Consider the following 16,508-nt stretch of genomic DNA (forward strand, 5'->3'; position numbering starts at 1 on the left):
GGTGAGGTCATGGATCACTGAAATACAGCCAGGGGTATGCTGGAGCGAGCTTGAACCACCTTTTGTGCTGATCATTAAATTTTCAGTGTGAGTGTTTACACCTTGGAAATTAGCAAACTATAAATCAGGGCTTGATTTATTGTTTTGTTGATTTCTAGGCTTAAGAAAATGATGGAGAAAATGTTAATAATGCAGATTAAACTTCAAAGTGTGTCTTATGTACAATTTTTTTTTTCTGAAGAGCTGATTGTTGAATGCTTACCAGCAAACCATTATATACAGCCATGGCCATACAGAATGTTCTTCCCTTTAATTAGTGCTTGAGGTGGATAGGAACAAGAGTCTCTAATTTCTTCTTCTTCTTTTTTTTTTTTTGGTGGTTTGAATTTTGCTCCTGCATTTCTGTGCCATTAAAAACCAGAACATCCCATTTATTGTCACTTTTCTTAATTTTTGTTTCTTATTTTCTCCTACCATTCTTCCCTCCAGCCTCACCTCTTAACAAAGTATGAAATAGCCCACAGATGGCAGAAGCAGAGAGGCTGGACTGGGGAATGGTCAGGGAAAGGAGTTTACCTTTTTTTTTTTAATTTCCTCTCTTCAAATTCTCCTAATACCACAAAATGCTCTCCTGTCCTGATACTAACCATCTGAAGAAAAAAATGGTACCTACCAAGGAATAAGGTCATCAAACCTACCATTTTCAAGAGGGCATTGGGGTATCTTGTTTGCCTGCAGGTTCCATATGTAGTTCATGTTCCACTCAAGACATACTTGATGATCTTTGAAAGGGCGTTCAAAAGGTGGAACTGATTTCAACAAAGTGAAGTTCTTTGTTATAGCATGTAAGAAGTTTTCTTCCCATCTTGCACTCAGATCTCCATTGTGCTTGTGAGTGATCCAGGCATGCAGTATCACAGCAGAGACTGCAATGGAGTGTCTGATGAAATAATCATCTCTATAAACCATGATGCTTGGGAATTTCACATGCACCATTTTAATTCTCCTAGTATGAAGATGTTTCTCATTCATCCATCTCTTCTTATACACTGGAATGCTGCTTCTGAATTCAGATGACACAATGGCTTCAAAATTGACCACACAAGGCTGAGAACATAAATACTGAACTGAAACTTCAGAAACATTTTGAACATTTCCTTCAATAACAATGACATGAATGAAATCTTTATAAGTCACACTTGGCTTGGCTTCTGGGATCAGTGATGTAGTCAGGAGTGTTTCCCTACCCAAGGTTGGCACAAAGTTCTGAAAGAAAAAAAAAAAAATCTTTAAGGTCAGACTCCACTACATACCACTGATACTTTTATCATCTATTTTGCAAATTCTAGCACAGTGCCTGGTACATAGTAGGTACTTAATCAATGCTTATCAATTTATTTGCTCTGCAAGAGCTTGTGGATTTCATAAGGTAAAGTGTCACTTACTAGAGGAAAAAAATCATACAAACTAAGAATTGGTTACATTAAAGTCTTTGTAGGTCCATTCCCTGGCACAGTAGCAGCTGCTAATCAAAATGCTACTCTCTGAACAATGTGGCAACAATCCACAGAGCTGCTTTCCAAAAGGAGAGCTATGACATAACAGAGCTGGCAGCAATTGAAGTGACTGCTAGAGTTTAAAAAAGACACCCCAATTTCAGATGCTGTAAAAACTATTGTCAAGACTTCAAAGAGTAGTGGTCAGAACCTGCCAGGATTCATCAGGGAGAAGGGATCAAAGTGCACCCCGAGGGTAATGTCAACAAGAATGCAAAAAAAAAGGCCCTACCTTCTCCCTATAATTTCAAAGTTGCAGACCAGCAGGAGACTTGTATTGTTCTAAAAAAAATCGAACATAGGCAAGTTCAGACCAAGAATGGTCCTGTTCATCCCCAGAAATATCAAGAAATATTTTAGCTGTCAATTTATTTAAGGAAGGGAAATTAACTGTTACCTTAGAGCCCCTTTGGCCAAAATTTGCTATGGCTCTAGGTCTGGCCATTTCTTCCAGGAAGAAATGGATATAGTCTTGTCAGCAGACTAAGAAACTAAATGAACACCTAAATTCAAACTGGCCATCCAAGAATCAATCATAAGATAAGCAAAATTGGAAAATTGCTCTGTATATTGCCCAGTTGACTCTTGATAAGGAGGAACAAAATCTGAATCACTTGATTCCCTACCAGATACAGTTGCCACAACATGGCCCCACTGGTGGAAGGGAAACCAAAATAAGCACTTTTTTTTATTGCCAAGTCATGGGAAATAGGTGGGAAGGTGTATGGGTATGTAGGGTCTGAGACCCTCAGGGGAAAAAAGGAAGTTGGTATGCCCTCTAATTTTCACTCCGATAGTGAAAGGATTAATTAAGTTACAATTTCACGTATATGTATAAATTATAGGTTTAAAGCAGATATAAAATGATCTTATAATTAGCAAGCAGTAAGCTTTAAAAAAAGACTGTTTCAGTCCTGATTTATAAATCTGGGATTGAATGGGTTTCTCTAGGGAATGGTAAGAGAACCAGCAATGGTAACAGCCAGAGTAAGGTCAACTGATGGGTTGACTCGTTTTTCAAGATGTACAATGGAGTCCTTAAAATGAGAAGCAAACTGTTCAGAATGACTATTCAGCTGATTCAAAGCAATGCAAGATCAATGATGCTGGAGGCCAGTGTAGACCATAACTTGATTTGTAGCTCACTTTTTACATAAGTGTGATATCTCCAAATACTTCCTCCCAAAATACCAGTCAACGAGCTCACATGATTGCTTTAGCAAAATAACAATTCACAATGGCTCTAGGACATGCAAATAATATGTAAAATAGTATGTTTGGCATCTCATTTCAGAAGAATGACTTTAAACCTCCTCTTCATTCTTTTAAAAACTGCCTTACTCTTCCATACACCATCCTACAGCATCATCAAATATTTCTCTCATCCTTCAGTACTTGGCATTGAACAAGACAGCATAGCAAAATCTCAATTAACCAAAATGTTGAAGGAAACACTGTTCTGATTTGCTAGTACTTTCTGTCAAATAGAAAACCCTTTTTGTTGTTTCAATTTGTTGTTATTGAAAATCTTTCTAAAATGAACCAGTCTGGTTTTCTGTTTTTGTAAATTTGTTGACATATTTTGAACTTTCATTGCTGAAGACCTCAGAGTATGTGCTTTAGCTGGGGGTCATCGTTGTGGAGAGCTATGATCCCCATTCATCCCTTAGACATAAATAGCGATGATAAAAAGATCAGACTGAACTTGTACTGATCCCAGGATGGAGGCTACAAGTTGTTTACTTAAGAAATCCCTGGTGCGAATTTCCTTTCTCTAAATTTGCTACTTTTAAAAATTGAATGTACAAAAATAAGCCTAGTTAGTTTAGAATTCTGATTACTTTGATACTGGTGATTCCAGATTGTTCAGTATTTAGATATTTAAAGAGAAAACAGTATTCTAAGATACTAAGCTATTACAATCTAGAAGGAATGAGATAAATACTCTGTAAGCATCCATTCACATGTATGAATATACTTGTATACGCATATATAAGAATACCTTAGTAGTTTGGGGGGCAGTTGGGATTTTTATTTATAAAGGGACTTGATTAGAGGAATTCTCCACTCTCCAACAGGTAAATTTGCTACCCACATCTCTTCTATGCAGAGTATGACTATGCAAACCATTGCTTGGAGGACAAAGACAAACTCCTGATTGGTTTTCTGTGACTGGCACTGGGACAACTCCATTGACTTGGACTCTGGTGAGGAGCAACTGTTACCAGAGGTGCCTCCTCTCTCTGCATTCATCAATAAAAGTGAGCCAATAGACCTATTCAGTTCCTCTTTCCTGCATTTCCTTTTCCCCTTGTACTTTTTTTTTTTCTGGAGAGCATATGGGGATTGGGGCAAAAAAAGGGAAGGGATTCCTCTCATCCCCTCTCCTCCTAGCAGGAAATGATGACTTGTTGAAGAAGCACAAGCTAAGTTGCATGAACCTATTCAAATGGCCCAAGAGAAGAGTTCCTGATACTCAAGGTCTTGGTCTTTCTGAGCAGAAGTTAGAGATGTTCTGGTGGAACTTTCCATCTCAAAAGATGGCGATAGCCAATGGCAACAATAGAGTTCTTGCAGACACACATGGAAGAAGCAAATACACTACACTTGCCCCACCCAGCCCAAAATTCACGGGCAATATTTCTGAACTACAACCTCCTTTGAAGAGTAGGTGGGATTCTGATTCCCTGTATAGCAAATCTCATGATCTAACCTTCTAGCCAGAAGGGAGATTTCTTGAGCAGGGCCAGCTTTGAGGGTTGCCGCACAAAGAACCCCAATTTTGAAAGTTCTTGAGCAGTATGCTTCTCGGAGGAAGAAAAGAATCACCCATGTGGCTCCTGCAGCTAAAGAAGCAACAAGAAGACTTAAAACCATTGTGGGGGAGGGGGAGAAAATCACAGTATACCCTCCTATGACAATGACTTATTCATACGATGCAGGTCTGATAGGAAGTGGGGTTGCCTGTCCAGTAGCTCCAAAATATGTTTGCCTTCTAGGGGTAGTGCAAACCACAGGGGGAGCTATTAGTTTCAAAAGGACTATGTCACTGGTGGGAGAGTTAGAGATTTGCCAGAACGTCGGAATATTATTCTGCTGGCAGCCTTGAGTTCAGTTCTTTCTGAGAGGAACTGCTGTGAGTGTTTTATATGTTTTCTGTATTTTCATATGGGCTCCTATGAGCGATGTGAGGACTTGTTTGTTTGTGTATCTGGGGACTCTTGTGAGTATTCTGTTTGCCCTGCATTTTCTGTGGGGGTGAGGTAAAGGGAGTCCTTTCAGCCTTTTCAAAGAGTGTTACTTTCAGTCATTGTTTAGCAAACAGGGAGAATGTTATCCACCTTTGTAGAACTCTAGACATGAATATATTTGGAAATTTCCCAGAGTAAAACTGAGTCAGGGATAATCAACCAAAAGAGAAAAGTATCCCATCGGGTCAACCGTTGACATTTGGACCTGTGTGAGCCCAGAGCCTGGGAAACCCTGGGCCATGGGAAACATAGTATTTAAGGAGGATGTCCCCGTCTCACTCCTGTTTTGTCTAGAAGAATTTGTATAAAAGGCAGAATGGAGTTACACTGAATAGAACAGTACAATTCAAGATAGTATTTACCAAAGTAAGAAAGAAGGCAGAGTTGGTAGCAGGATGTAAGAACGTAGGAGGTCACTATTTTAAATGTATAGTTTTTAAGAGGTAAGGTCTTTTGGTAGTAAAGGTTTTACAGATCAGTTCAAATTTTTTGTTTATTATTTTTCAACAGATTGGCAGTTATAAAACAGTGGGTTAATGGATTATGCTAAGGAGATTACTAAAAGAATGGGGAGGAAGTAATATACAGGCAAAGACTCATAGATTAGAAAGATTTTCTAGTTCGGTGGGTGGAGCAAAGGCCTCACAATCTTGAAGATACAGAACATAGCTTGTACAAAGTGTGGGTTGGATCACTTTCCTGTCTTTTAGAACATGTGGAGCGTGTAAGCCAGGGACACTGTGGGTTGGAGCAAGACCAATGTGCTTATAGCCATTGCCTGCAGGATGTACATAACCAGCACCTATCAGTGACACATCACACTTTAAATATTGATTATGCTAAGCTGGTTTCCTGGCATATGTTATGTGAGGTTATTAAACATTTCCTGTTGGGGAAAAAAGTCAGTTAATTGAAGAATGGAGTTTCAGGGTAAATGTTGTATTTAAACTTCCTGGATTTGTTCACATGCCAGATTGTATTAACATAAAATAAAAACAACTAATTTTTCTTGTTAAATACTGGACCTTAGTATTTAATGCTGGCTGCAGCAAAGACAAACCACACATCACTGCTACAGGATCCTAAGCAACAACTCCACACAAAACATTGCCCCAGTAGCCTTCCTATTACTGATCTGCTCTTTGATCCTCCATCTACCACCCCATTGCCTCAGTTCAATTCAGTTTTTTTATAGTTTAACTCATTTCAATTCAATTGAATAGTCATGTATTGAGTGCCTAGTTTGTACATGGCATTGAACTTTTTTTATTAACTTATTTTGATTTATCAATAATCACTTCCATATGCTTTCGAATTTAAATTTTTTCTCCCCCTTCCTCCCCACCTCCCTCCCCAAGACGGCGCACAATCTGTTATAGGCTATACATTTACATTCATATCAAACATATTTTCACATCAGTGATGTTGTAAGTAAAAATTAAAACCAATAGGAGGAACCATCAGAAAGAGGAAACAAAACTCAACAGAAGAGAAAAAAAATAGCAATTTGACTTCCGTAATTCTTTCTTTGGATGTGGAGGCACTGAACTTTTAAAAAATAAATTTAACACAAAATAAAAAGGAAGGAGAAAAAAACAATTCAGCAAGAACAACCAACACACTAAGCATCATTCCCCACTCAATTCTTGACCTGTTCTCCTTTCCATGCTGGGTCTATATCACTTTTCTGACGCTATATGCAATATTCCATACACATAGTACCCCCCCTCCACCACCTCTGCAAAGAAGAGAGGCAAGGATGTATTTTTTCAATTTATCCTTAGGCCAAAGTTTGATACTAAAAATTACACAGTGAGTTTTTTTTCATTTATTATTTCTAATTACACTGTTATATTCGTTATGTATTTTGTTTTCCTGGTTCTGCTTATTTCTTGTATCACTGTATATTTTATATTACTCATTTCTTAGAGCACAGTAATATATATTACATGCATTCATGTACTACAATTGGTTTAGCTATTCCCCAATCAATCCATGGGTATCTACTACTTTTGTTTCTGATTCTTTGCTCCCACAAAAAAGTACTACTGGGAATTTGGGGGGAGTACATGGGACCTATCTTTCCATCTTTGACCTCCTTGGAGCATATGCCTATCTGTGTGATCTTTAAGTCAAAGTGTGCAGACATTTTAGGTACTTTTTAAAGTAGCATAATCCCAAATTCCTTTCCATAATGTTTGGACCAATTCACAGCTCCAACAACAATACATTAGTGTGCCTGTGTTAAAGGCACACTTATCTTCCAACATTAAGACTTAGATGCTGAGGGTTGGCCCTAGGGAGAATTGAAAGTAGGAGAAACTTGTTTTAGACACTTTCCATTTAACCTTTGTTCATTCCTTCCTCCCAGGCAGCAAGTCCTATCACAGTTTGTCTAGCTATACAGGCTCCTCACCCCTCTGCTGCAATGCTTTATATTCCAGAACTTTCCCACTTTCTTAGATGCTCATTCTCCATCCCATCTCCTCACAACAAAGGAAAATCAGTTCTGTGTAACATCTTCTCAGGATGTCCTGATAATCTAAACAATTATTTCATGCTGATGTGATAAAGAGTGATTTGAGGTTGGTATGCTACAACTTTCTGGTGACAATGACACACATCTGCAGATTTTCTGGAGACAAGACTTTTACCTAACCACCTCACACCTGCAAGAGTAGCTAACATGACAGAAAAGGAAAATGACAAAGGCTAGAGGGGATGTGGAAAAATTGGGACACTAATGCACTATTGGTAGAGTTGTGAACTGATCCAACCATACTGGAGAGCAATTTGGAACTATACCCAAAGGGCTACAAAATTGTGTATATCCTTTGTCCCAGCAATACCACTACCAGTTCTGTATCTCAAAGAGATTTTTTAAAAAAGGAAGGAGATTATTTGTATAAAAATATTTATAGCAGCTCTTTTTGTGGTGACAAAGAATTGGAAATGGAGGGAATGCCCATCATTTGGGGAATGGCCAAACGACTTGTGGTATATGGTTGTGATGGAATACTACTGTGCCTTAAGAAATGATGAGGAGAATGGTTTAAGAAAAACCTGTAAAGACAATTGCTTTTCTTCTCAAGGTGGGGGGAGAGGAGAAAGAGAATTTGGAACTCAAAATTAAAAAAAAAAAAGAATGTTTAAAAAAAAATTTTTTTAAAGAATTTTTTAAAAAGAATGTTAAAAATTGTTATCCCATGTAATTGGAAAAAATAAAATATTTTTTAAAATTTACTTAAAAAAAGACTTTTTCCTAAAGGCAGAATGACAGTTCTGGGCAAAGACAATTTTGGACATGTGGGCCTTTCTTATATCCCACAAGTTATACACTAGAGTCCTATGTTGCCTATCTGCTCTTTGAGTTTAAAAAACAAGAAACACTAAAGCACTCTTAAGACATTGAATATCCCCTGTGTATACAAAAGTTTAGTTACAAGGTACTTCATCTATGAAATACTAAATCCAATTTTAAAATGATTTTTTTTCATTGGAGGGGTGTGCATTCAGCAATATCTGATTATTTTGTAGATTAAAAAAATCAATTGTACACATGTTTCCATGACAGATAACCCAGACTGGAAGGCATAAATGTACTATTTTTTCTGAGTGAGATTCAACATAGAAGTCAAGAGTCTGAAGAATTTATTTTTCTTCTAGATGAGAAAAGGATTGGTAGATAGCGTCTAGTGCTTCCTTTGGGATGACTGAGTTCTATATGCTTAAAAAAAATCAATGAGAAGAGACTCTACTCAAACAACTATCCCTTGATACCAAGACTGTTAACCAATATTGAGAAGATCATGGAAAAACATTTTTGTTGTTTACTATAAATGTCCCATCGGATGATAATGGCAGGAGAGGAGACACGTGGATAATCCAAAATTCATTCATTTTTTACATTCATTCACTTATTTCAAACATGTTTGTATTTACACAGGCATGTCTAAAGTGCAAATAAAATTCAAACCCAACAACGAAACCGTATCATGAAAGTCTAAGTATCCAGTGTGCTCAGTCAAAGGCTTAGACTAAAATCAGGCTGAATTGTCTCTACATATTTGCTGATTCAAGCTTTCTTCAAGTCATGGAGGAAATAATTTTGGCTTAAAAGCTCTCCTTCTGTGATGTTTGCAGGACTAGAGATAAAGAAAAATCCTCTTTCTCTCAACAAAATACAACATCAAGTAGAGTAGGTGATACTGCCAGGAAGCAAGATTGGTTGTGAATAAGCTACCCATGGATAACAAGTTGTATGATGCCATATAATTCCATTTCATTCAACAAGCATTTATTAAACACCTACTGTTTAATTCCAGAAACATGCTCTTTCTATTTATTAAAGAATGATACTTTTGGAAAAAAATTTACCACTCTTAATAGCACTTAAGCCCCCAGAATGTATTGGACTAGGGATTCTAGCGTGCTCTGAGGATCCCTAGAGGTCTCCAAGACCCATTTAGGGGGTATGAAAGGTCAAAACTATTTTCATAATAATACCAAGATGTTATTTACCTATTAGCACATTGCAGTTGCCCGACTACGTATATGTGTGACCAGTTTTCTTCATGTATCTCAACCAAGACAACATTATCACAACAGATTGAATGCAGAAGCAGAGATGAGAATCCAGCTGTCTTACATCATTAAAAAGATTTTACAAAAACATATAAAGCAATTCTGCTCTTCTCACTATTTTTGTTTTGCTTTGGAAAATGTAGTTATTTATCACTTAACTCCATTTGCCGCAGTTTCCCTATCTGTAAGATGAGCTGAGAAGGAAATGGCAAACCACTCCAGTATCTTTGCCAAGAAAACCCCAAATGGGGTCATGGTAAATTATTTATGACAACAAAAATAAATATTTTAAAATGTATGTTTTAATTTCTAATATGATAAATATCAATAAATACCCCACATAAACAAAAGCTTTTTGGAGTCCTCAATAATTTTCAGGAGTATTCTAAAGGGGTTCTGAGATCAAAAAGTTTGAAAACTGCTTCATGAGGACTCATGGCTTATGTGGAAGCATCCACACTCTCTGGCTAGATCCCAAGAAGCCCTGCAACATAAAGTGAACACGTGGTTGTAATTGTGGCCTGAACTTCTGGGCTCACCTCTGTAACTACAGTCCAAAGTCCAGGCAGCAGGTGGTTGAATAACTTCTTAAGAAGTATGTGAGCTCACCTAACTCCAGCATCCTCAGTAGTTTCACTCTAGTCTAGAATGACTTACTACCTGCCACATCATCAGTACCATCACCACCACCACCACCAGCACCTCACTGTTACAACCACTACCACTATCATTCCTGTCACCACAATTCCACTGAGTCCTTTTGTCAGTGAAGAAAGGCAGAAAGCAAATGCATGGAAACAGTAGCATCTCTGCATTTCCACATGGCCCCAACCAGTCCCTTGATTCCTTCTACAGAGAAAGGATTTCCTCCACAGAGTAAGGGCCAGCAAACAGAAGGCTAAACATTATGAATTTTAGGTTATACTACAGCTGGTTAATATGTTAGTGAATTATTCAAATTCTTTTTCTTTCCCATTCCTCTTCTTGCTTTACCTCTGGATGCTCTCCTTACCACCTGAGGCATTCTATAAATAGGACAAATATGAAGAAAAGGCAGTAAAACTGTTGGTATGATGAGGCTGAAACTTTTAGCAAAAATAAAAGGTTTTTGTTTGTTTGCTTGTTTGTTTAATTTGAGAAGCAGTTTGGTATAGTGGAAAGATTGCTGGATTTGAAGGTCAAAGGATACCAAGGTTTAGATCCTGCCTCTGATATTTAATAACTGTGTGGTGGAAAGCAAGTCACTTAACTTCTCTGAGCCTCAGTTTACCTGACCTGTAAAATGATGATAGTATTTGCAGTATCTCACAGAGTTGTTTTGAGGATCAAATAAAATAATATAATACTGTACTTTGTGAACAAAGCGCTATATAAAAGTGAGGTATTATCTTTGGCCTTTAGTGATCCATGGTCCCCAGTGATTACATATAATTGAAAATTGTTTATATTTTCCTTTTATTTACTAGACATGGTGCTCAGAACTTAGTAAGTGATCAATAAATTCATGATAGCTACATTTAGGCTATGCTCCAAAGAAGATCTATGAGAAGATCCCTCCTCCTATAGTTTTGCAGAGGTTGTATGACATTGGTGTGAATATTGCACATAATGTCAGATTTTTTTTCAATATATTGATCTGTTTTGCCAAATTTTTTCTTTTATTGCTTTTTTCCTGTTAAAAAATTCCTTTTTTTTTTGCAAGGAATGGCTCTCTAGGGAGGGATTTGAGGAGGGATACAAAGGGAAACATAGATATTGTAAAAACAAAGGATATCAATAAAAGTCTTTAAAAAAAAGAATGCAGTCTATCATGGCTGATTGAAAACTCTCTGACATCCATCACAGCTATGATCTGCTGTCCCCCACATACAACTGATGTACAAAAACCCTCTTATTTCTTTGTTCTCTTGCTGTCTAACAAGAACAAATGCCCACACTGATCATTTTAGCTCTACAGTTGCCTTTGATACTGGTGATCATGACACTTATTTTTCAATTTTTAAAAAAAAAAACCTTTACACATTCATGGCCATTGTTGTGATGGGCAGAGCCACTTTCTAGCAAAGCCATTTCTCACAGATGGTACTGTGGTGAACTCTCAGGTCCTAGCCAAGTGAGACACCAATAAGATATAACTGGTGAATGTTTAATTAGATGAGACCACAGTTATTGTGTTGGATAGGACTTGACATTTCTTAAGATCGTGCTCAGACCACTGTGGTTGCCTCAGCTGATGGAACCCTACTCCTCTTTGCTACAAAGGTCACCATCCAGAAGTCCTCACTGCTCTCTGACATTCACTGACTTCAGACTTCTCAGAAAGCAGCTGTGACCATGGTTTGTCTTTTTAAAAAATTGTTTGGCACGGTTTCTGTGACTTATCGTTCAGGCCTCATCACAATTATTCATGCTTTGGCAGTATCCTAGCTACAGTCACAGTACTCTTCTTGGGCTAACATTGATGGTTGTGAAGCCCCAGCTAACATAGAACAAAACATCTCATCTCTCTTTGGGCACTGGCTACTGCATGCTCATGTATAAGGATGTATGGTTAAAAGCAGCATGCTAGCTAGCCAACTATCAAATTTCAGCCTCATTGAAGGCAATAAAGAAGACTGGATAGTATAAAACCAAACCAAAAAAAAAATCATGCCATCATTTATACTTGAATCTGGAAAGTGTCCAAAGATACCTTCAATACCTATTGTCTTTTTTGCCTTTTCTCTGTATCCCCAAAGTTTAGCACAGTACCCGGCACATAACATCTTAACAGATGCTTTTTGACTTGACTTGACCCACTCAGAGATGTGCTTAGACACATGTGTAAGCTCAGCAACTCATGCTGTCAGGCCCTTGGGAATAGGAAGAAAAGGGGGAAGACTCCAAGGACCTCCTCTGCCAATACTAAAGATGAAGCATCTTGTGTTTTTACTATGAAAGTGCTGCACCTTCTCTGGAGTTTCCACAACTTGTTTCTGTCCTCATTAATTGATTTTAGGTTACTTTATATGTAACAATATCTCTTCATAAGAAGCTTCAGAGCAGCTGGTGATAGCTTCAGTGCTATGCATTTAAGTATGGAGAGGAAAGGATATTTCAAAAGGATTGAACATTCCTTTGTATCTAGGGTAGAGATCAGGAGTTCTTATTTTGGGGTCCAAAAGCCCCTTAGAGGTCTTTGGATAGATTTCAGAGGGTCTGTGAACTTGGATGACAACCTCCCCCCTCCAAATTTAGCATGTCCTTCAATTAGTTTAAAACAATTTTCTGAGAATGGGTTCGTAGCTTTAACCAGACTGCCAAAAGTGTCCAAGACACAAAAAAGGATAGGAATTCTAGGGTCTAGATGGTTCAAATGCATTAGCCTAAAACTCAAGACCCTCCACTATCTGGCCCCAACCTACCTTTGTAGCTTTCTCTCAGGCTAATTTTTCTCATATATTACAAATTCCAGGAAAATACATTACTCATTATTCCCCAAATGCATTGCACCCTTCCCCTACACTTGATTCATCCTACTGCTCCCTATCCCTAAAACACCCACCTCTCCCCTCCTATTTAATATCTACTGAAATCTCACCTATTCCTTAAGGCTCAATTGAAATGTCAACTCCTCCACATCTCCATCCCTGATCCCTCCCACTCCTGTCTCATAGCACTTATCATATTCTAATGTATACTTTCCTGTGTATATACCTTATTATTCTCCCACTAAACTATAAACTCCTTGAGACCAAGTATCCAGTCTGCTTTATCTTTGTATTTCCCTGAGTCCTAAAAATTTGTTATATACATGAACGAATAGATGGATGGATGAATGAATGGATGGATGGATGGATGGATGGATGGATGGATGGATGGATGGATAGGTATTCCTGAACTTCTGAAAAATGAAGTTGCTTAAAATTCTTTAATATCTGGAATGGTATCCATTTCTGTAGCAATTCAAGTACTTTGTGTCTCCTCAATCCTGCTTAAAAAATAAAACTCTTTCTCTGACTGATCCCAACTGACTGATGATTCCATTACTTAAGTCCACTCAGCATTCAGAGGTACCTTAGATATTACTGAGTTCAAGGACTTTCATTTTGTAGTCGAGGAAGCCAAGGCAAAGAGAGAATTAATTTGTTAAAGGTCATACAGGTAATTAGTGGCAGAGATGGAACTAGAACCCTTTCTCCATTGTCTTAATCCAGTCAGTGCTCTTTCCACTACATCCTACTGTCTCTCTGTAACAAGTATATGAACTCATTTTGTGAGATGTACTTGATATCTTGCTTCTTTCAGTGTCCTTTGGTCATTTCATTATGTTAGATTTCCCCAAGCAATTTGTAAACTTCCAGGACAGAGACCAGGCCTTTTGTCCTTTTGCATTCAACAGCAGCACCTAGGACAGTGCTCTCCACATAGTACCCTCTGACTAGACTGACCAGACAACTCTGTATCACTTTATAAACCCTTCAGATCTCCCCCTCCCATGCCACCAGCTTCCCCTCAACATCACTTAAACTTGATATGCAGTCTTCAAGGGAAGACTTTGCCTATGGCAAAACTCAACAAATAGCACACTTTTCGGAAAGCCCAGCTAACCAGTAACAAACTAACTAGCCTTCAAAGCAAAGTATCAGTCTTTAAAATATTTTGAGTCTTTCTCCTGCTTGATTGGTAAATTCTTTGTATTAAGTTGAGAAATAGAGTTCTTATTTCTATCATTGGATGGTAATCCAGAGTTGTATCTGATGGACACATAAATGGACAAAAATCACTGACATTTACTTCTTCATATTTCCAAAAAATATTTCCCTTCCTTCTCTCTTTGCCAAGACATTCATCCATGCTCTAGTTATTTGCCATGTTACAGGGTTTTCTGGATTCTCTTTCTTTTTTGGAGTTCTTCCTCACCACCAATACAGCCTTTATTCTGACCATAAACATCATTTCTTTTTTGTGCACTGCCCTGTTTCTTGATTTTCCCCCTCTGCTCACAGAAAACCTCATATTCTTCCCCAAACATTTCCATTTCCTCAGGTATTACCTTTGGCTTCCAACCTTTTTTATACCTACCCTATATACCAGAAGCTATAAAAACCTGGGTTTCTGTTCTTTCTAGGGTGGGGGGAGGAGAGGGGGAAGGGTCTTCTCCACTTGTAATCCTCATACATTATTTCCTTTATGTTGATGTACAAGTACCTCATGGAAAGGAATCATCTATTTAGGTAAGAGCTCTGTCATTTGCTAGAGCAGTTTTATTAATTACACTGTGCTATGCAGCCCTGTGGCACAAGTATTAAATAATGATAGCTCTTGGACCAATACATTTTTTTTCTTCTTTTAAAGTGACAACTTCAGCTGAAAATGCATAGGTAATTCAATAGCACCCTACTCGGTAATTCCAAAGTAAGATAAAAAGCAGTATACACTCAACAGGTAGATTTCAAAGTAGAATTAAAACAGATGCCTTGCTATCACAGTGGTTTCTAATTTGAAGAAATGAAACATCATAGTAGCAAGACACATAAAGATAAAGAAAAGTTTCTTGTTCTGGGTACCAAATCCCAGAGATAAAATTTTCACTTTTCCCACTTTCTAACCAGTTCTTAACCAACACACAAAATTAATCTTTTCCTCATACCCACTCACCCCAAAATGACAATATCAAACAAATTATAAGAAATCTGGACAAATACTGGTTAATATCTTTAGTGTTCTGTAAATTTCCTATTACATCAGTTTCATGATTCAGCATTTACCATTTTGATTATTTACAGTAATATATAGTGCAATAACACCAGGTTTGTACAGGATCCTGAAAGGTAAGTTGTTGTGGTACACAAAGGATGCCAATTGGCAAATCCATTACTATTTAACTCAAGAAAAATGATGAGAATTTAGAGATAATTTTATCACCATGGTTCGAAGGTATAAATTTTACTCTTGCTTAAAATTAATAGCTTTAAAGTATAGGTTACTGACTTTGGTTGTGGATGACAAACAAATGTATAGACCCAAATTGAAATTATAAGGCAAATGGCATAGCTAAGTGAAAATAAAATACTATTAAATATGTTATCTAGAATTGTGCCTCTTCCTGACATCTGAAACTTTAGAGAAACTGGGAAGGAGTTCAAGAGCGTTGGTAATTCCAGGTTCATGGAGGGATATGTTGTGGCATAAGGAGAACACTTACAGAATCAAGAAGGAGCGTGTGAGCACAGAATATAAAGGAGTTGGGTAGAGGGAAAAAAGAAACGTCCAGCGTTACTAGTGAATAGGAAAACAAGGGGGAAGGGGGGAAGAGGGTAACCTAAGGGAGACAGAGAGCAGACTTGGTAGTCCGGAGTGAGTTTGAAACGAAATAGTGGGTGAAGGGGCATTCTCTGAGGTAGGAATGGGTGCGTGGGAGAGATGCTGCGGGAGAACGTGAGTGAGTTCGAGAGAAAGGAAGGGGAAAGGAGAAAAGAGAAAGAAAGAAACTCCCTTTCCATCCCAGAACACTCCGGTACCTGAGCTCCCCTTCTAGGGTGCCTGGAGCACCTGGTGCGCAGCAGGCAAGGAAAGAAAGAAAACTAAAGGCTTTTCCGATTGCTTGCCAGCCTGCCCACCGCGGGAGCAGGAGAGCCCAGTGTCCGCGGTGGCCGCTCGGTACCCCGCTCTACACACCACACCCTGGGGAGATCGATGCCTGGAGGGAGGGAGCCCAGGCAGTGGGGGGAAGGGGAGGGCAGGGGCAGAGGCAGGGTCCTGGGCAGCTCACCAGACAGCAGAGCAGGAGTATCGCGGAGGGGCGGCCGCCGAGGCCCGGGGGGACCCCGCTAGTCCAGCCCCTTGGGCTCTCCTCCTCCTCCTCCTCTTCTTCCTCCCCGCTGTCTGCCGCGGGCCGGGGGGACATGGCTCTTGCTCCCGGGCCAGGGCAGTCCTGATCCGTCGCGGGCGGCGGCTGCTGCTCGTCCTGCCCCGCGCAGCCCGGCTCCATGGGGAGTCAGGGGAGGAGACCGCGAGGGCCGGCCGGATCCGAGCCCGGAACAGGGTCACCTGGTGCAGAGCCCGGCCCTGGGACCGGCCCCAGCTGGAGGCGCCACCTTCTCTCTCCCCGCCCTCCCCGCCTCCTGCCCCGCGC

General features: G+C 39.1%; 1 protein-coding gene across 2 annotated transcripts in view; it reads right to left on the reverse strand.

Moving 5' to 3' along the window:
• SEL1L3 (SEL1L family member 3) overlaps positions 1 to 16,296 on the reverse strand; it is a 117,228-nt gene extending 100,932 nt beyond the window's left edge. The window contains exons 1-2 of one of the 2 annotated variants that reach the window (XM_027836698.1): positions 16,146 to 16,296; positions 699 to 1,266 (exon numbers count right to left, since the gene is read on the reverse strand). In XM_027836698.1, coding sequence (XP_027692499.1) covers positions 699 to 1,266; positions 16,146 to 16,280 — 703 coding nt within the window. In that variant the 5' untranslated portion in view covers positions 16,281 to 16,296. The remainder of the gene's footprint in view (positions 1 to 698; positions 1,267 to 16,145) is intronic. The other variant, XM_027836699.1, reaches the window with a different exon arrangement.
• Positions 16,297 to 16,508: the final 212 nt, after the last annotated feature.

This window comes from Vombatus ursinus, unplaced genomic scaffold (genome assembly GCF_900497805.2).
Source record: "Vombatus ursinus unplaced genomic scaffold, bare-nosed wombat genome assembly UNPS02014818.1, whole genome shotgun sequence".
Taxonomy (NCBI): Eukaryota; Metazoa; Chordata; class Mammalia; order Diprotodontia; family Vombatidae; genus Vombatus; species Vombatus ursinus.